The 22,522-nt window shown below is 30.7% G+C and overlaps 1 protein-coding gene across 1 annotated transcript in view; it reads left to right on the top strand.

The window, feature by feature from the left end:
• The window catches only part of LOC129227300 (palmitoyltransferase ZDHHC18-like), a 37,351-nt gene that overhangs the window by 11,148 nt on the left and 3,681 nt on the right, over nt 1-22,522 (top strand). Inside the window, exons 7-11 of the mRNA XM_054861837.1 lie at nt 2,068-2,116; nt 8,465-8,567; nt 9,765-9,874; nt 12,435-12,522; nt 13,577-13,739. Of these exons, the coding sequence (XP_054717812.1) occupies nt 2,068-2,116; nt 8,465-8,567; nt 9,765-9,874; nt 12,435-12,522; nt 13,577-13,739 (513 nt within the window). The remainder of the gene's footprint in view (nt 1-2,067; nt 2,117-8,464; nt 8,568-9,764; nt 9,875-12,434; nt 12,523-13,576; nt 13,740-22,522) is intronic.

The raw sequence follows: 22,522 nt of genomic DNA on the forward strand, positions 1-22,522 counted from the left end.
GGGAAATCAGGGAAAAGTCAGGGAACTTCATTAATCAGGGAAATATCAGGGAATTTTGAAAAAATTACAAAAAATCAGGGAAAATTAATTTTATGAAGAAAATTTTTTTTTTTTTTTTTTTGCTTTACAAAATTAAGTACTCTAATTCCCTACGCATTTTCCGCCAATTATCTGTTCAAAAAAAAAAAAAAAAGTAAAATTAATGAGGAGCGATTATTTACTGCCGCATATTTATGCATCTTTTTTCCTCAACGTCAAAGTATTGAATCTTACTTATTAACCACAGGATGAACTTCCTAAGATTGCTTCTGTCTCTGTTAGGTTGTTTATTTTACCTAGCTTGAAATTTCCTTTTATGCTTTCAATGCTATGTTAAATAAACAACCATACAGGCAAAGAGGAAGCCTTCATTAATGCCTGAGCTCCTTTGCCTTTATTCCATTCTCTCGAAGTAATTAGCGTACTGTAATCACGATTTCAAGAAGAAATCTTTGGTTTCTGAATTAATACTATAAAAGCTTGAAAGTTATTACTTCTTCGTGTTTTTAATTTAATTGCTAAAATTGAACTTTCAATTAAAAAAAACTTTGTTTTTTTGCCGTTACTCTATTTGTTGTCACCGCAGATTATGAAGGTTTTCTTTTCTTCAGACTTAAGTGATTCTTTAATTTTATAACCAAGGTGTATTCTTCTTTTATATATTTTAAAATTAACTAATTGCTTTTTTTTTTCCCCCTGCATTTCAAAGATGTTTGTTACAAAAGCAATCTAAGATTTTTTTTTCCGTTACATCCTGAAATCATATGAAATAGAGTTAACTTGTGTACTTAAGTAAATATCTTTATTTTTTTATAGTTAAAATGCTGTATTCATTCATTAAAACCTATGTTCTTGATTGGAGAAAAGCTCCCTATGAATGGATGTCAAATGGTTTCATCTGTTTTGCATAAATATGTCAATTAGTTATAGTTAGATAAGAATAACTACATTATTTCTATTCTTTGCAACAATTATGATACTGTTTGAAAACTTAGTTCAAAATAATTTCGATTACTTTTTAGTTCTATCATAAATACGCATATGTTTTTAAGAGTAATTTTAATAGTTTCTTAAAATTCTTATGCTAAGTGGTTTCTAGACGTAAAGTTTTTTTTTTTTTTTAATTTTATCTAATCTTTCCATATAGAAAAACTTAATATACTGTTTTTTAGGGGGTTTTTCCCAAAAAAATTGACTTGATATGTTTTTTTTTTAACCATTTTATTAAAAAAGTAGCATCTTTTTAAAATATATCTTTAGTTCAACAACTTTACACAACTTAAAACGTTTAAAATACTGCATTTTATACAACATACAATGGATTTAAAGTAGAGCAAAAAAAGAAAACCATTATTATTGGTAACATAAATCAGGGAAATTTGGTGAATTTAATCAGGGAAAAGTCAGGGAACTTTTTTTCACAATTCCTGTCGCCACCCTGTAATTTTTTTAAATAAAAGTTTTTAGGTTTCTTTTAGAGAGTTAAGGTTAATTTTTATTTATTGATTAGCTATGGTAAATTCTTTAGCACTGGTTTAAGGGTGGTAACTTACTGTTTAAATATTTGCTTACTTAGTTTTAATTTAATTTTTATGAAATTATTTGTTATTAAACAATTTTTCTCATTAAAATAACAAATGACATTATTTTGTAAATATTTTAACAAAATTAAACTGTTTATTTATACTAATAAGATATGTATAGAATTTATATTTACTTTTAAGCTTAATATATATTTTTTAGTGTTAATTTTTTTTCCTAACCTCGATTTTTTTGGCATGCCGGAATGGACCAGGCAAGGGTTATTGAAAATTTGGTGACCCCAAATTTTGTGGCATGCCGGATAATGGGGGGAAGTACGGTAAATCTGCAGTCGGGAAATCATTGCTGAAAAAAGTTTTTCTTTTCAAATTGAAAGGCCGCAGATAATCAGGAGTTCACTGGATAAATTTTGTATCTCTGTACATAGATTTTTTTTTCTTCTAAAGATGTTTTACTGATTGACATTTTTAAATTTATTTTTTGCAGTATCTAGAAATTCTACATTTATTGATGCTGTAAGGGAGTCTCCAGCAAGATATCCTTTTTAGATATTATAGTTTGAAAACAGTTTTTGCATATTTGAATCTTTCCCTTCTTTTTTGGCATGCTGTCCTTAACTTTCCTTTTTTCTATTTTCACTCACACCCTTTGTTATTTTATACATTTAAAAGGGTAATATTCACAATTCATTTGCTTAGTATTTTAAAATTTCTGCTGGGTTGACAATTTCTTGCTGAAGCAATTTCTACAGAAAGGAACATTGAATTGCTTTATAAATAAAAGCCCTAACAACCTACAACAATTAGTAGATAACGTAATAATAATTAAGAAATTTCAATACATGGTACCATCATCTGTGCAATCTGAAACTGTTCTTTAATTACTCAATCTGATAAATTTTATCATTGTGTATGTTTAAAAAATTACGTCCTTCCTATTAGATCCCTTGACATATTAGCATTGTAGCCAATAGTAAAGCCTTTGTGAAGCTGTAGTTGAAAGTTCATGATTATGTTGTGCAGCACTAATTGCAAAAGAAAAAAAAATATTGTATGCACATGTTTATAAGTTAGGTTTTTTTTTCACAAAAATGATGTGTATCTGATTACTATGCAGCTTTTACTATGGACCTTCATTGTGTTGCCTCATCAAAAACTTCATTGTGGCTGTTGCTTTTGTTTGAAAAGCATGACTTATTGAAAATAGAGTTCCTTTTAAACTGAAACATTAATGCCTGAAACACAATCTGAATTTACTAAATCATAATCTTTTCAATTTGTCTTTACAATACTAGTTCCCTCATTAATTACGGAACCTCACTTTGATATAGGCTGAATTATAGGAATAATATACAGGGATGAGATTTTTCCGGCTTTTTCTGTTGACTTTTAAAACCTTTCCTCCTTTTTTTTTTCCTGTTTCAAACCTTTTTTTTTTTCAAAAATCGGAAAAAAAATACGTTTTTTTTTTAAATTTTTGTTCGCCGATTTCTTATTTCTTCTATTTTTTCCTTGCGAATCTTCATCCTCTGAGATATCTGCCAAAAACGTATGTTTTGGAATCATCCCAACGACGTCAAACAAGTGCTGCGCCAAAAGTTGCTTGCCTTGATTGAGATTTCAATCTTTTTGCATCCTGCATGTATTTCAATTATTTTTAATGTTGGAGTGGTTTTTTACTAAGTGCTATATTATATCTGCTTTTTTTATTCATCATTTCAATAATATTTTTATTTCATTAATTTACTTTAGGAAAAAATGCAAAAGTCAATCAAAAAATGTGGCTTAGCTCCCACAGTCTCGAATTTTATTGAAACTTGGCATAGTTACTTTTTTGTGCATTTAAGAAAGTAAAAAATATCTATGGTGAATTTCAAATAATGTAGGCTTTACAGCCTTTTAAAAGTTTTGAGATTTCATGAGTAAATGAGGCAGCTGCAAGTTGTTCTTTTGATTCCGAAATCGTATTAGAAAGTTTTTAAAAACAAATTTTAGGTTCCAATGCAAGGAAAAAGGTAACTAATCGTTTATATGCATATATATATATATATATATAAATAAATATATATATATATATATATATATATATATATATATGTATAAATATATATATATATATATATATATGTATAAATATATATATCTTAATATATAAAAATGGAGTTTGGTAAATTTGTTCCCTAAGATCTCAGAAACTACCCGGCAGATTTGGCTGAAACTTTCACCGTTTGTTCTTTTTGGTACTGGGGAGGTTTGTAGACCAGTTCGAAAAAGATCCGATTGTTAGTTCCTTTTTTATTCTAATATGTCCAAATTTTCGCATAAATGCCCCAATATGACGGTGAAAAAATGCGTGCACATATTAAAATTATGTGTCCATCGAAAGCGCTTATTTTTCTGCTGAAGATGGCATCTGTTACAAAGTTCTAAGTTGTATGAAAAACGAGATATGAGCTTTTTTTGTTCCATGTTTGAAGGCTCTCCTCAACCTAATTTATTATTTAGTGTATCATCTCAACTCTCAGTTGATAGCTAGAATTGTTGTACTGTTCAATATTTTTGCGTTTCGTGTGACTGTTCGAGGCTTTTCTCAAGTCAAATCTTAAAGTAACGTTTTTTCACAAGATTGGCTGATAATAAATGGATTTGGCTGATTATTTTCCATTTAAATGGAACTTTAATGAAATTATTGTTATATTTTTATTATTTGTGCGATCAGTCTCATGATCCAATCTACCAGTAGAAATCTCGCCAAACTCTTTGCAAAGATTTCAGTAGCTTATGCGAATACATTTGTGCAATTTTTTCAACTGCCGCTGTTAACAAAATATCGCCATTAAAAGAATCTTTAAAACTTTTTTCAAGATGTAAAATAATCCACCATAAACTAAATTAGGCAAATCCATTAAAGAGCACAAAAACATCCATAAATTTTTCTTTTTGCACATTTTCAAACAATCGCCAAATTTTACTACTCATTTTGGAAACATTTTGGATGAAAATGTTTAGCTCCATGTTATGGTGACTAGAAGTATCTCAGGATTTGGCGACAATATCTTTTTGACGAAAATTAGTAACAGACCGTTTTACAATTTTTGTTAGCCGGCCGAAGACATGGATTTTAGCTGTATTAATCAAGATTTTTACTATTAATTTTAATGTAATGGAGATTTTTAGATGAGCCGTTATCGTTATTTCAGAATGGTTGATGCTGATGTTGATTTTGAGGGACTGACGTCGATATTCTAAGATGACATTTCGAGAATTCATTAAAAAAGGAATTTTTTTGAAGCTATTATGCTAATTCTGTTGGGGTTAAAAAAAGGGTGTCTTCCCAGTTAAGCCGACATTTCGTCCCCCCCCCCCTGTTTTCTTATTTAATCATACCTTTTGATATATTAAAATATTAAAGGCGGGAGGAAGTTTGAAATGTCGGCAAAACTGTGGATAAACCAAAACCAAAAACAGAATGTTGATGTTATTCTGAAAATTTTTCTTATTCCGAAGGGAGGGGGGGGGGATGACTACTTTCCTTATTCAGATACATATTTTTAGAGGGACTGTTAACGATATTTTAAAACTGAAACCCTCATTCTAACTCAAATCTGAACGTTTTTTCCACTTCATAAGTATTCAGGTTTTGAACGTTTTATGTGTTTAAAAGTATAGTAGCTTAGTCTTATTTAAAAATACTTGACACCCGTATTGTTTTTCATAATATGCAGCAATATTGAAAATTATTTTAATGCCGCCCGGATTGGTATAAATTCAACGCTGAATGGGACACTCAAATTGATTTCAACCTTGCCAAAAATGTAATTATTTTCTTGCACGTTCTGTTGTTGATATTTTCAAAATTTATGGAACTCGCTTCTTCGTAATAGCTTATGCGAATACATTTGTGCAATTTTTTCAACTGTCGCTGTTTTTGAAGCCAATGTTTCTCAGCATTCACCATGTAAACAAAATATCGCCATAAAAAGAATCTTTAAAACTTTTTTCAAGATGTAAAATAATCCACCATAAACTAAATTAGGCAAATCCATTAAAGAGCACAAAAACTTCCATAAATTTTTCTTTTTGCACATTTTCAAACAATCGCCAAATTTTACTACTCATTTTGGAAACATTTTGGATGAAAATGTTTAGCTCCATGTTATGGTGACTAGAAGTATCTCAGGATTTGGTGACAATATCTTTTTGACGAAAATTAGTAACAGACCGTTTTACAATTTTTGTTAGCTGGGCGAAGACATGGATTTCAGCTGTATTAATGAAGATTTTTACTATTAATTTTAATGTAATGGAATGATAATAATATAATAATAATATAATGATAATATATATATATATATATAAATGAATGTTGGTAAATTTGTTCCCTAAGATCTCAGAAACTACCCGGTAGATTTGGCTGAAACTTTCACTGTTTGTTCTTTTTGGTACTGAGGAAGTGTGTAGATCAGTTCGAAAAAAATCCGATTGATAGTTCCTTTTTTATTCTAATTTGTCCAAATTTTCGCATAAATGCCCCAATATGACGGTGAAAAAATACGTGCACATATTAAAATTATGTGTCCATCGAAAGCGCTTATTTTTCTGCTGAAGATGGCATCTGTTACAAAGTTCCAAGTTGTATGAAAAACGAGTTATTAGCTTTTTTTGTTCCATGTTCGAAAGCTTTCCTCAACCCAATTCATTATTTAGTGTATCATTTCAACTCCCATTTCATAGACAGAATTGTTGAATTTTTATGTGTTTCGTCTGACTGAGACTTTTCTCGAGTCAAATCTTAAAGTAACGTTTTTTCTTTTTTCCCCAAGATTGGCTGAAAATAACTAGATTTGGTTGATTATTTTCCATTTAAACGGAACTTTAGTGTAATTAATGTTTTTTTTAATTATTTGTGCTGATCGGATTTTTTAATCATTATCCAATCTAACAGCAGAAACCTCGCCAAAATTTATGCAGAAAGATTTCAGAAGCTAATGCATTTGGCAGTTTTTTGAACTGTCGCGGTTTTTGAAGTCAAAGACTACGTAATAATGTTTGTCAGCTTTCACCATGTAAACAAAATATCGTCAATCAAAGAATCTTTAAAAACTTTTTTACTGTAAAATAATCCAGCAACTAAATTATGTAAATCCATAAACAGCACAAAAACTTCCATTAATGTGACTTTGTGCACAAATTCAAACCATCGCCAAATTTTACTACTTATTTTGGAAACATTTCGGTTGAAATTGTTTAGCGCCATTTTATGGTGACCAAAAGTATCTTAGCATATGGCGACAATATCTCTTTAACAAAAGTTAGAAGATATTTCAATAATTGGGAATCTGGCGCGGTCGTCTCATTTTTGGCGTAAATAATTTTATTTTGGTAACCCTGCTGATTTATAGTAACCCTATGTGAATAGATATTTCCGATCTCTTTGTTTTGATTTGCAAAGAAAAATACCTCTCGCGCAGGCGCTGGAGCCAAAAATTAACGCCAATGAAGAAAGTAGCCTGATTCCCAATTATCGAAATATCCCCAAAATTAGTAACATACCGTTTTACAAAGTAAGGAGGGGGAGCATTATCCAAGGTATCCCAAAACTATTCCCGCAAATTCGGCAACATTTTAAATCTCACCAAGAATCCACAATAATTGAAATTTTCCAAAATAACTAAAGCAAGTTTAAGGGGATCAGGAGCGCGTGGCTACATTTTTTTAAACAGTTCGTTCTTCAATAGACATACAGAGAAGGTAAGACTCTATGTAAAAAAAAAAAAAAAAAATAAGTATTAACTGATAAATCTTTTTAAACATGTGAAGTTTAATTTCATATTTCGGAAATTCTTCAAATTTGTATATGCTTAAATTTCGTGTTTTCGTTTCTAAATGAATACTATTTTGCTCTTTTTACTTATTGCTACTTTAGTTTTATGAGTAAAGAAGAATCTAGATTTTAAATCACGTCAAAAAGGTGTGTTTTAAGTTCTTTCACTTAAAACAGAAAACAAATGCAAGTAACAATTGTTTCTCATAATTATTGCTAACCCAGGCAACGCCGGGTATTTTTGCTAGTATATATATATATGTATAAATATATATATATATATATATGTATAAATATATATATATGTATATGTATATATATATATGTATATATATATATGTATATATATATATATATATATATATATGTATATATATATATATGTATATATATATATATATATATATATATATATATATATATATATATATAAGTATATATATATATTATATATATATATATAACCTCTGGCTCTCCCAACCCTTTGTTAAAGGAATCAGGGGTTAGAAATTGTTGCCTCTTTTTTAAAATTTAGATTTATTTAAGAATAAACGCTCTTGCATGAAATGGTACCATGCAGCAAATTGTACAAAATTATTACTCATGTCTTATTTAAATATGTATTATTACCTTCAAAACTGATAAGTTAGCCTTTTTTTTTTTTTTGAATATCATGGCTTCCAGGTTCTTTTTTGATGCAGTTTTGGATATCGTCCCTTTTACGATTTTTTTTTTTTTTTTTTTGATTTCCTCCTTTTTGCTGTCTGACCACTGGTTATTATCCATACTTGATGATAACTTTTAAACTTTTAATCACCTGGAACATGTTAAATTGCAGTGAGAACCATTGATTTGTTCATTTCACAAACATCTGTTTCACCAGAAATTTCCACTATATATAGTACACATAATGTCAATCAAACTATGTTGTTTAAGAGACCTACTAAAGGACTTCAGCATCAATTTTTAACTAAAATTTGCATACTATTTTACCGAAATTTATCTTTTGTTATTTGTTTCTAATAAAATTAAAACATTTATTTGCTTAACTCTTGATTACTGTTGTAGAAGGCATAGTGTGTTTTTTCTCTGTTTGGTCTGTATTGGGACTTGCAGGGTTTCACACTTACCTCACAACGTCAAACCAAACAACTAATGAAGATGTAAGTACTGTTGTTTATTTGATTTCAATATGTAATTTTTTTTTTCTTCTCCAGCATTAAGGCTCGGATCTATAAATATTGGCCGCCCTGCAACAAAATCTGTAGGGCCCCTCCCCAGAGGTCAACTGTATATTTGCAATGTTAAGTCTTAGTGCTAGGTTTTTTTTTTCCTTTTTTTTTTCCAAATTCTTGGGCCGTTAGGCCTCTTAAGACTGTGTCCCCCTCCCTACTGCGGGTACGCAGATCCGGGCCTGCCAGCATTTCTATCAAGTCCTGGAGTCCATGGTTTTTTTTTTCTGCGCAGTCTACTAATGCTACAGTTTTGGATTCATGAAGAGTTTTGAATTTTGGTAGATTTCCTTATTTTATGTCATGCGTAATACATTTTGGACATTTTTTTAAATTGTTTATCTGTTTCTGCATGTGAATTATCACTTTTTGTGAGCTTGCTACTCTAAAGGACGTCTGCAAATGATGTTTTGAACAAAAATTGTGAAATCATACGTTTTAAATATAAAAATATACTTCTGAAAGACAATGACACAGGATGAAGGGAGTCAAATTTGTTTTGAAAAAGTGGCATCTTTTATGGACAACCCCTAACTCAAAAAGTAATGCAAGGAATAAAATCAAATTTGGTACTAATTATTTTTTAACTGTATAGCTCCAGGTGTGCGGCAAAATCGAACATTTTTCTTGTTTTGCATGACTACTGTATCTGAAGGATTTATGCAAAGATTCAACAAAAGTTAATATACAAGTGGCTATTAATGTTAGTTAAAAGTAAATAACTTTTGGTAGTCTTTGCTGCAGAGATGATGAGAGGTACAGATATGGCAAAAATCCTGTGAACAAAGTTGCCTGGTGCAGAAATGGTCAGAATAGTAATGAGTAGCCATGCCTGTCCATATAAATTTTACTATGGCTAAGGTGAAAAGGGTATGTTTTAAAAATGGCGTTTTAAAGGCAACATATCTGTACAGATGAATACATTTTTCCCAAAGTCAGGAGCATGTCCCCCCCTCCCTCCCTGAACTAAGTGGTCTCAAATGTCAGTTCAAAAGGTTCCAGCATTTAAAGAAGTTTATGAGAACTTATTTTGTTTAACTTCAGTGTTTTGATCGTAAAATATTTATATAGGTAATGTTATATTTAACTGCTTTAAAAAGTAATTGTGTTTTTCTATTTCCTCGTTAGATAAAAGGTTCTTTTTCTACAAAAAGAGGGCAGGATGTGTTTAACCCTTATAGTAGTGGGTCACTAATAGTTAACTTCTGCTCCGTCGTTTGTGGACCCAATTATCCAAGGTATGTGGTAAACATTATGAATATTAGTCTTCCTGAAATCTTTCACTTTATTTGCATTTAGCTTTTGCTGTTCCACAACAGCTGTAGCAAATACTGGCAATGGGGTCGTTTCCAAAATTTTAAAAGTATTTTTTGCTGAAAGAGCACTTAAAAACATAGAATCTGACCATTTTTTAATTAATTTATTTAAATTTAATATTTTTAAAAAAATTACTTAAATTGGTGCACTTTCATTGCTTACATTTCTGTCCTGTGACATCACAAATGATGAAATGCCATTCAGTGTTGCCATTCAGAAGGCAAAATATTTAATTTGCATCTTTTCTCACGTGTATTGGCAACAATACGGTTGATAGCAAACGTAGAGCAAATATTTAATTCGCTTCTTGATTATCATAATGTGGAAACATGGTAGAAAGATGCGCCAAATTGCATCATTTGTGATGTCCTAAAGACCAGGCCTTGTTTTCAAAATCGGACATGTAAAAAAATTAATTAAAAAATGACTATTGGGAAAATGAAAGTATTATCTGGGTCCATGTTATTTTTTTTACTCATTCTATCAATTTCAGCGATTAAAAGTTGTGCTTTTGACTGAAGAAAAAACCCCATTGTACACCCTCCAAAAGCCACAGTAGCAGCAACAGAGTTAAGCACTAGTTTTGACTAAATTCGATGGATTCATAAAATGTACTGTGTAAAGTGATGTAAATTATAATTTTAGATTTTATATTTATGTATGGCTTTGTGAGATGTTTCATTAATAACTTTGCCTCAAAGTTTATTTTAAGTTTAAAATATAATATCAGATGAGATCCATGGTTCTAGCTCTGTGTGGAACTGATATCACCTGGAAATATTATGAACTACTCAAAAACAACTCCCATGATGTAGTGCATTGAAAATTGACCTCTTGTTGCTGTTGTACCTCATGCTAAAGAACAAAGTGTGTTTTTTGATTTTCAAGAGGTTTCTGCAATAAAATTTTAAAGCATTTTTATCTGCTAGCAAACATGTGACTTGAACATTGATATTAATCATAGTACAGTAAAACCTGTCTGCAACGATTCTGTTTTCCCTAAAAGGTGATTTGGATATATTTTCCCAAAACCTGGTAACTTATTTATAAAATTGTAAGTGGTATTCCATATTACCCTGCTTCAACAAATGTGTTTTCTTTCATAAGCTCACTTAATTTGCGTTGAAAAAGGGGTTCCTTGTATCCCCGAAATATGTGCATGCAGTAATTTGCAATTTTGTGCTATTAAACGTTGTTATTTCTTACTTGTCTAAGCGACATGGTTGCCCGAGTCTAAAACTTTTAGCACACTGGATTACTTAACATTAATATAGGCTGAGAGAGGGAGGGGAAATGTTTCAGTTGATTAAGTATGAATAGTGTTGGGGAGAATTTCTAATCTAATAATATCTCCTCAATATTTCCTTTAATACTTGCAGAGTGAGTTCTGAAATAAGACGAACAAACTATTTCAAACTTGAATGATGTTTATTAAACGATAATGTAAATAGCTAAAACATTCTGTAATAGATAAAAATGTACTAAAAACGTAATCATTATATATCTCTCTCTTATTTAGCAGCAAACTATGCACACAACGTGCTATGTGCTATTAATGCACGAGATAACTAATACGGCAATGATGAAATCTAAACTTCATGACTATCGACTAAATACTTCAACGAAAAAACCCATTGGGAAATAAGCTAACACAAGCTCATCATATTCAAGAAGGACGAGTGGCACGAACAAGCAAGTTCGAATACCGATCTAGCGACCGCCTACAACGACGAGAGGTAATCAAAGAGCGAGAACATAAGCCGCGAACGGTTTAAATATCCCCCCGGGTCATTAGCATATCCGAGTCACGTGAACGGACACTCGTCACTGCTATCGTTAAGCACACGTGCTATCAGATTCCGTCTAGAAGCTTCCATGTGACGTCATCCACTATTGAGTTCCCCCAGGTGGACAAAAGTGAAATCAAACATTTGGTCGATTCGACCAATGCGAATGAGTGCTGATAAGCCTCTTTTACCCCCATCATGCAGAATGATTGGTAATACATTGTAAGTAATGAAAGACATATTCTTTTACTATTGTTGTTGTGAGGTGATGAGATAGGAGTATTTACTGTTGTTATTAACAGGCATTTATGCCTAACAAATAGTCTTAATTGAAGGCAGAAAATGTGGGTTTAAAAAAAGACACAAAAATTGTTCTGAGAAACAATGTTTCTACTATGATATATATGAAAGAGCTTTAAATTATAAATTGAGATTGAAAAATGAAAATTAAGTTATCTTTATTAGAGTAGTTGTGTAGTAAGCTTGTTACATAACTACTCAATTTGTTTTTTGATCATTTTTACTTGGTTTGTACGTTTGTTGTCTGTGGTTTATTTTTGAGTTTTTTTCTTCTTCTAATCTGGTAGTTATTTACCTTCTCAGTTGTTGTTGTGCAAAAAGTAGATGCTTTAATTTTCTACATATTACCTTTTTTTAGACTGTAATGAACTTAATCAATTTTTTTTTTCCTCAGCCTCATTGACAGAAGAGGCATTTACACTGAAGATGGTCAGTTGAGTCAGCATTGCCATTACGGAACAGTTAAAGGAGCGCAGTCAAAAGTAAAAATGTTCATTTTCTTTAACTTAGAAATTAATAGCTTGAACAAGAACAAAATCATAATTTTGTCAGATGCCATTAGTTTCTTGACAAATTAAAAGTTGTGTAAGAATGAAACCATTATACGTTTAAAAAATCAGGATACATGTAATGTTTTTGGTTGGGAACAAAAATTTGGAACAGCATGGCGTTCCAAATACTTCAGCCAAACAATCTTAACTCCTGTTTCGAAAGTATTGCAGGAAAGAAAGTCCTGTCTACAGTTGTGTAATATCGCTTGTGTGTGCAATTATGAACTAAGTAAAATGAGAACTCTTAGAATAGACTGCTTGAAGATTTTTTTTTGGGGGGGGGGCTGCAAATAAGTTAAAAGAGAAAACTATTTCTATTTGGAATCGCTGTGTATAACTTTTGTGTCTCATGGATATCTAAAAAACAATAAGTTGAAGTCACCGAATATTACCTTTATTTTTTCCCACAACCTTAAAATTTTTGATCCTATCCTGAAATGAAACTTTAAAGGGAGACTCTTTTGCTCAAAAATTGAACTTCAATGGTTTAAATTTTGCTTCAGTTCTAACTGAAACTTTCTCACAAAAAGTGGCAGAGTTGTTCATATTCAGTATTCAGTGTGTCAGCTCATATTATTGGATATTCTAAGGTAATATCATATTTCATGCTTTTGGGAAATCTGTAATATTTGTAGTTATGAATACAAAAACTTAAATTCATGTGTGAAATTAAGAAACTAAACTTTATTGGAAAGAAACTGAAAATTTTTATTTGTATTGCTTTTACTACATGTTTTATCTTCTTACATTTATTTAGTAGCTAAGATTTTTGAATGATTTGCAACTGTAGGATTTTCATGTATTTGGCATTCTCTAATTGATCCCAAAGAAATTATTTCAGGAATTTCAGTAATTCCATATGTATTATAATTTGCTCTAGGATTTTGGTTCTTTGCAGTGAAATGTTCAATTTGATCTGCTCTTTAACTTATGACTGTCATATTTAGCACTTTTTGTTTGCTTTAATTATAAATGGTTTTCTTAGGGTATTGTCTCAACAGTGCCCAACACAATAGTTACAACAGAGCAAAAGTCCACCCAAAGTGTTGCAGCTGCTGCATATGGACCAAAAAGCTCAGTCCACTCTGCTAATGGAAATTATCGTGGCGTTCTTAGAGAAAGTTCCTACCAAAATCCAGGACCTCATGGTAATTTCCTTTTTACTTTTATTAATTTGTTTAATTTATATATATATACAGTCGAACCCGCATAATAGAATAGCCATTTTGCCACGAAAAAATATTCTAATAAGCGGGATATTCCATTAACCGGGATCAAAACAACACATTACATCGGTTTGGTACATTGAAAATGTAGCATTTTTATGAACTATGTAAAAACATTGACGCAAATGTAGTAATTTGCAGTCTTAAAATGTAAAATTAAGTTGTTTGATGTGCAGATAATTTCAAAGCTGAGACATGTTTCTTTGAAATTCTGACAATATTTTCAACATCAGTATTTTCCAGATTCATTTTTCCCTTTAATTTCCTGAACACAATTCAAAACATTTTTACATGATGGTTATAAATGTTTTTTATCTGAAAAAAAATGAAAATTAGTTCCTTTTCCTGCTCATAAATTTCATTACTTTGAGCTTCATGATCCTAATGCTTTTGGGGAAAAGTTAACTAAAAACATGGCTTTTTTTTTTCCCCGGTCATTTAAGTTTGAAAAATGAGTTAGGATAGCTTTTAGGGGCCTTGTCTCGCTTTATTTAATCCAGTCTACTTCACTGCTGGTGAATCAGCACCTTAGTTCAATTGATAACGATAACGGTAATCTACTATCATTTGATATGTCTGTGAAGGATTTCAGCTGAACATTCACGGGCTGAAATCTCTTTCACAGACATTCCGAATGAATGGAGATTTCAGTTTTTGTTACTGAGTTATCTACGATGCTGATTCATGTGGAATCAAGTGAATTGGACTGAGTGAAGCGAAATTGGGGCCTCTGGTACTGTTTTCAGATATTTAAATTTAGAAGGAAACAATGCTTTTATGTCTCTAACTTCAAAACATTTACATTTTGCCTCAGCTTGGATCACAGTTGGTGAGTAATTTTTCCGTGTTGATCCTACACCCAATCATACTCCAACTTTAAATGTTTGATGTATCCTTCCTGCTAATTTCTGTAGCTAGTTTTAAAGTTATAGCTCTTTTGGTTTTCAATATTTTAATCTCATTTGATATTTCTGTTTTAGAGTAGATTTCAGTAGTCTTATTCATATCACTCCAGGCAAACACAATTTTTAATACCTATATTCATGCTTTTTGATTTTTTTTTTTTTTTGGAATGAATAATTTTTTGCACCATGTAATTTTATCTTATGGGCTGAAATTGCATGGAAGGATGTACATAGTTCACCTTAGTGTAATTATAATAGTGAGGAAAAATCGGAATGCATGTTTTTGTTTTTCATTCGTAAATGGTATCAAATAATAGTGATCAGATTTCGCAAATATTTCTGCTGAGAATTAGAAAAAAATTAAGTAAGAACATATATTGACGAAAAAATATAGAGTAATAGTTTTCGCCAACAACGAGCAAGAAAAACAACATTCATACTCCATCAAAATATTTCCAAAATTATATCAAATTTCTGTCCTTACCGTTACAAAAAAATAAATAAATAGTGCAGTCAATAACTACACCACAAAGAAATATACACATTTTATAAGATAATAAATTGATAAATATTAAATGTGAAAGGTGAACTATTTTGATGTTCATTAAGCTTATTTCAAAAAAGTTTTACCAATAACATTAACGATTTGCTTTATATTGCAATAGATTTATTAGCATTATGTTTCAAGACAAATGTTGTCAATTCTGCAAGATAAAAAATATCCCCTGTTAATCAAACACCCCGCTTAATCGAATAATATTTCTTAGAACCGATGATATTTGATTAAGCGGGGCGTACGGTTACATTGTAAAACTTTCGACTGCGCATTTCTGATACTATTTCTCGTAAATTGTTTCAGAAATTGCATTTCTGTTTTGAAAATCTAGCTGTCTCGAATGCAAGCAAATGATCCACTGCTCGGTGTTTCACTTTCATTAAACTAATGGGATAAAAGTGATTGAATTTTAATGAAATTCGATGTGAACTTATATACACATCATTATACTTGCAAAATTAATTATTTCAGTATTTTCAAATTAAAACTAAATTTTCAATTTCTTCGTAGCTTTTATCTTTTAATTCAAGAAAAAAAAAGAAATTTTATACTTGGCATGAAGGAGTACCAATACTTAAAACATCCAGCCAAAATGGAATATCCACTTCTGAGACGTTTAGTAAAGCATAACAATATCTAGCATAATGAGTAATAGAAAACTTAAACCCTAGTTTTTCACTCTTTGGAACTATTTGAGCTAATGTAATTGTAGTTTTAATACCCTTTATTTACTTACTAGTGGAATATTTACTCATTTTCGAACATGCACCCTAAGAATCAAATCATTCATTTCATAATGAAGATTTAATAAAAACTAATCATTAAATCACTGCTGCATTGTCACTAAAAGGGCTAGTGTTTGAACTTCATTGACATATCTGCTGTCTGAACTCACAAAACCCTTTTTAGAAAACTCTTAAATTAAAATCAACATCAGAAACAATAAAGTGTTGAACTGATTCCTTTTGAGATGAAATTTTTACTTAACCACATCTAAAGTCATCGTATTTCAATATTTTTAAAATTAGTATGTAATGAGCAAAAGCAATATTGAGACTAGCACTAACTACTAGGTAAATCAAATAAACAGCTCAGTATCAGTAGTCAGCATACCTTAGCTGACTATTGGAAATGGAAGTGGTATCAATACCCATGGTTGGCCCTCCCCTTTAAACACAACTTAGTCAAAAAAGGGGTTTATTTTTTTTTAATTAAAACATTTGATTTAAGAGCTCGATTGCTCATCTACAAATTTCTGAAATCAGATCAACAATAAAAACATTGTAAAACTTTCGACTGCACATTTCTAGTACTATGTCTCTTGAATTGTTTCAGAAATAGCAACATTTTTATTTTGAAAATTTAGTTATCTCTAATACGAATAAATGATACAGTTTTCATAATTCCCCCCCCCCCCCAATGCTCGGCCATGTGTGACCCTAGTAGTCGGCTGTTTCACTTTCATTAATCCAATAGTCATCCCACTGAGATTTAAGGTCATACAGATCTGCAGTACAATGAAAAACAAATGAGCACTTGCCATTTAAGGATGGTGTTTCTTGTTCATTAAAAAATAAGTAAAAAGAAGAATAAGAGGGTTGCTTAAAATAAAATATCTCATTCCATCAAGAAAAGGTACCCTCAACCTACTGCTATTAGTTCATTATTAGTGATAAGGAAATGAATGTTGAGATGTATCATATATGATTTCAAACTATATACAAGGGGGGACCCAGAAATAACTGGATTTTTGATCTAAACTATTTATATATCAGTTTATTCACAAAATTTCTTTAGTCTCATTCAAAGTGTTCACCCTTAGATGCAATACTCTTGTTAATTCTTTTTTTCCTCTGTTAGAAGATCCCCTTGTACCGTTTTTACCTCTTATGTAAAGATAACAAGAGAATACATGGTCTTTTGGAGACGTTTAATGCGATCAATATTTACAGCTATGTTACAAATTACAGATTATTTAATGTTACAAAGATATTTTTGAACTACAAGAGCCAAAATCCGTGGCTCCCCAGCTCTTTGCTCTACGAGTGTCTCCCCTCTCTGACCTATTTCTTTTCTCTTATATACGGGGATTCGTTTGGCGGGGAATGCACCCCTGTTTACAACAGTCAGACGATGTTGACAAAATGCGTTAAGATGTTTTCCTTCTGCTGTCTGAGGTTTCAACTGCTTTGACAGGGTGGTTGAAAAAGGTTCCCTATAGTGTCACAGACATCATATCACACCAAACGGAGAAAATTATGTTCACAACAAATGTCCAGCTCCGGATAAAATTCAGCTATTCTGAAGATCTCATTTCGAATATTTCAGAAAAGGGGAGCAAAAGCCGTATTTACGAGTGGTCTTATACTTATCCAGCTCCCATTCCGGTGACAGATATAAAACACCAGCGTAACATGTTTTTCTCACGATGAGTGTGGTCTGGGAAAGAATTTCTAGATCGACCCCACACACTGCATCGAAATAGCAAACAACTGGAGGAATCGCATCGGTATACCCTGGAACTCTTTAACTTTGACCATATCCAGTGCCTGTTGCGAAGCAGTTTTTAGTCTCTACTTCATCAAAACGCTCCATTTCAGATTTTTTCCATCCTCAGGAACAGAAAAAGATCACAGGGGGCTAGGTCTTGCGAATACGGGGGTCGAAGAACAATTGGTCACCCTCTTGAGAGGCCAATTAGTGGTTAATGGTGAAGACTGTGTGTACAGGAGCGGTATCATGGTGAAGGAACCATTCTTCTGATCGCCCGCGAGAGCTCCAACTCAATCTTGTTTATTCTAAAGTTTCGTCAATCGTAAAATGACGACTTTTGTTGATTTTTTGGCGGATTTTTTCAACGTTTTCATCATTTCGAGAAGTTGAAGGACGCTCAGAGCTAGCATGATCTTCAACATTCAAGCGCCCAAACCACTCAAAAACTTGTGTACGGATCATAGCATCGTTCGTGAAAGCTTGTTGATGCATTGGGTAAGCTATTCCAGCAGGACTTCAAGCAGGAAGCAAAATTTCAAGCTTAGAGTTTGTTCTTTTAAATCTGCCGTAATGAGTTCGCAGGCGGAAGGCAACAACATCTGAGAAAACCAACACTACGATCAGACGTTGTCAACAAAACTGACGCCACTTGCACAGCTGGTTTGTGAAGGTCTCTACTTGAGACATCTAGCTGGAGAACACTCTACTACGTCTAGGATTGGCATTGCACCATTAGTCTGGTTTCTTTTGGGACCCCCTGGTACATTACTTTTTCTAAGATGTTTTATGTCATTCTGGTTGACTTTTGGAGACTGGCTGAGTACAGGTACACTTACACTATCATTTTATAAAGGTCTTAGCCAACCTGCGGCCTGAATTTCCTTGCTATCCCATTTTGGTGTATAGCTATTCACTCGAATCTCTGTCAATAAAAACATCTTTCCTGGACCTCTTTTTCTCCATATAACATAGTTTCAGTTCATGAGTAATTTCATTGTTGGAGAACTTATAAACAAGGCAACATCTTGAACTTTCTAGTTTTCAGTGGACATTTTCATGAGCTCATAATCATTGATTGACTTGATATATTGAGAGTACTGATGTGAGCAATCATTTCTGTTGAAGTCATATTCAATATATTTTCTCCTTTACAATTGATTTTAGCGGTGGATGTGATGAAGAAATCCAGATATTTTGGGCAAATTTTCAAATTAGATATATGTAGCTTAAGACAAGCTGAAATTCAGGACAAGATTGCTTCTTGCCGAAAATTCTGTAGCCAATTTTTTTTTTTTTTACGTGTTGCTAATTTTATTCATATAAACAAAAAATACTTTGAGTGTTGTGTTGTTGGTATTGTTATTGATGTCTGATTGTAATTGATTTCTGAAATTGAAGTCTTATTTTCATAATAAGAGGTACCTTTTCTTCAAGTTTTTCTCTTTTGATTACGCCTATGAAGTAGTGAAATTCACTATCTATGAAGTGTTGGTGATAACCTATCATAATTATTTCTCAATACTTTATTACATGCCTTGAAACATTTTGGCAGAACCATTACCAATTATAATGTTTCTTCCTAATACCATTCAAGTAAAACTCATTCTTGGTAATAATAAATGCGTTTTAAGACCTTCATAATTGACCTTGCCACAAGAAGTATATTTTCGATACAGGTAATCATTGAAATATATATATATATATTTAATTTTCCTTCTTAATTTATAATTTTCATTGTATTTATTTTTTGTTTACCATTTTTCATTAGTGTAGCTGCAGCTGAAAAGTAAGACTATGTGTTTCTTACAGAATAAACTGCGAAAACAGTTTTTATGTAGGACAAATATTGCATAAAATTGGTTTTCTTTTGGTATAATAATTTTCCAGTTTGAAATTTTATATTTTCAGCAATTTTTTTTTATATTTGTGTGCTTACATATTGAAATTTGAATATTAATATTATGTTTATGTTAAAAAACCTTCAAGGTTGGAAGTTATTAAAATGTACTGCCTCAAAATTTGAGAGAATATTTTATGTATTTTTACTGTAAGTACAGTTGCCACTCGATTTTTCAAACCCTTTGGATAAATACTTATTATATAGACAGACTTTTTTTTTTACATTTTCCATCCGAATTTAAACGTTTTCATCATGTTCAATGGACTGTAACTTACCCCTTCTCTGTTGTTGAATATTAGTTTCATAAAAAGTCTTCCTTTTCTTTAAAATTCTCTTTAATACATAATTAGCATGATTGTTTCTGTTTGCTTCAATTTTTAAATTGCTTTTTCTGTTCCATAAAGCATTTTCACTTCTGAATACTGAAAATAAAGGTACAAAGTTAAAATTATATGTTTTGCAAAACAAAATGGTATCTTTGTCAACCATTAAAAAGTAAACTAAATTAATAAAGCACATAGATCCTGAAATATATATTTTTTTTACAATGTTTGTAATATTTGTTTCACAGCACTAAAATATAAATAATGAAAAAAAAAATTAGTAGCCCTAGTATTTATCTCTCCCTTCATGATCTTTCTTTCTCTTTTGTCTATTAACGTAAAATCTACTGTGTTGTTGTAGTTTCTCTCTCTCTCTCTGAGTGTCCTTTTCCTGCATTTTTGTTTAACCACTTTGCTTCTTGTAAAACTGCTTTATAATCTTTAATGGAAGAGCATTTCTCTGATACTTTTTAATCTGTGTTCATAATCATAACATTTTCTTGAGTAGTTAATCCTGAAGTGTGGAGACAGCATAGTCAAGTTGTGAAAGCTTTGGATTTCCGAGCAAAAGCATTGAATTTGCGAAATGAGGAAGCAGTGTCTCATGCTGGTCTACAGGTTCATCCTGCTTATAAATAACAGCAGTGTAATGCGTAGATTTCTTGCGGATGCTAAATGCAAATATCGTGGCAGCCCTTTTATAAACTGATGTCATTAGCATGATATAATCACAATTTTGGTGTTTTTTTGATAAGTTCTAAACCACAGATACTGTTTACATATTAAAAACCAAAACCATTATGAAGTGATTGAAAAATTTTGTACTCAAGGACAAGGAAATGAAAATTGCACAATTTAGTTAAAATACAATTAAATGCATATTTTTAAAATTATATATTTAGTTTAAAGTGGAGGAACTTCTATCTCAGTGTAAAAGTATAAAATCAAATATATTTATCTTTATTGTTATTTCACATTGAGGAAGAAAGTATATCCTTTGAACCTATATATATTCTTCATACTTGCATTCATTTGTGGTGTTGTCACTAATTTTTAAAACATTGCTCATGGCTTAAAAACTTTTAAAAACATTACGGTTTTGATCATTGTTTAAAAAAGTAGCCTAGCGATCTACTCTATTGAATACTAAATTTCATTACTTTATCTCCTAAACGAATCAGATTTATTTTTGAAAATTCTGTGTAAAAAGTCTTCTCACTTTACAAAGCTTTTATATATAGACATTTTAAAAGGTCAAATTTTAATTTTTGACTTCAAATCTCTTGCTTGTACCATCCTAGTTTTCATCATAGGTAAACTGGTATACAAGACATATTTTATCAGAGAGGGTTTATTTTCTGCAATGGAAAGCATAATTAATCTATTTTAGACATTATTCAATGTTTTTGTAATAAGGAGGGGAGAATTGGGTGTTAAATGTGGTACCTTATAATCATGTACCAGACACAATATTTAAGTTATCAACTATTATATTTTCCAACTCTTGCTATTGGAAGAAAGCTCAAAAAACATTTTTAGGTTTTATGTGTTAATTAATTTTTTGTTCCTTGATTGTTTTGTCTTAACCTCCAGCTCTTTTTTTGTAGATTTTTCAAATGTCCTGTTGATATACAGTTTGTACTTTCAAATTATTACTAAGCCTACTTTTTAATTTGATACATAGTTGAATATGAACATTTTTACTTACTTCTTTAAACCTTAATTGATCACAAAATTATCAGAAAATATAAATTGAATGTAAAACATTTAACATAAATCTATTTTGAATTTATAATATTTTTGTTTTTTGAGAAAAAATAAGTCTTAAAATTTTGAAAATATTGAATGAAATTTTTTTATAACCCCAATATATTTTATAACCTGTAAATAAAGCTTAAATCTGTGTTTGAACTTTTGGGGAAAAGAATGCGAAAAGAGAACAGAAAAGTTATATAATGCTGAAACTTACACAATTTATGAAATTAATTTCGTAAACCTTTTGAATTAATTACAATATTTCATTTTTTAATAACCATTTACTTGAAAACCTTAGTAATGCTTTCTATGAGACAAATTTCTGTTTGCTGTTGTTTTTTGTAAAAAAAAAACTATTTGTTTCCGTTATTTGAAAAAAAAAAAAACCACTAATTTTATTAAAATTTCAACAAACTTTACTATGTCAGCATAGTGATTATTATTTTTATATATATATATTTTTTTGCAGACATGTATTTAAAAGCTTATATGTTTAAGTTAAATTCAATATTAGGGCTATATATATATATATATATATATATATATATATATATATATATATATATATATATATATATATATATATATATATATATATATATATATATATATATAAATATAAATCAGTTGTAAATTTTCAAATAGCTAATTGCAGAAAAGCTTTTTATTTAAGGTTTAATCTAAGATGTACCTTGGCTACTACTTTTTTTTTCTGTCAAATCTGCAGCATTTTATCTGGATGCTGAGTCGTTGTTGCTATTTAAATTGTTAAA

The sequence above is a fragment of the Uloborus diversus genome, chromosome 8, assembly GCF_026930045.1.
Source record: "Uloborus diversus isolate 005 chromosome 8, Udiv.v.3.1, whole genome shotgun sequence".
Lineage (NCBI taxonomy): Eukaryota > Metazoa > Arthropoda > Arachnida > Araneae > Uloboridae > Uloborus > Uloborus diversus.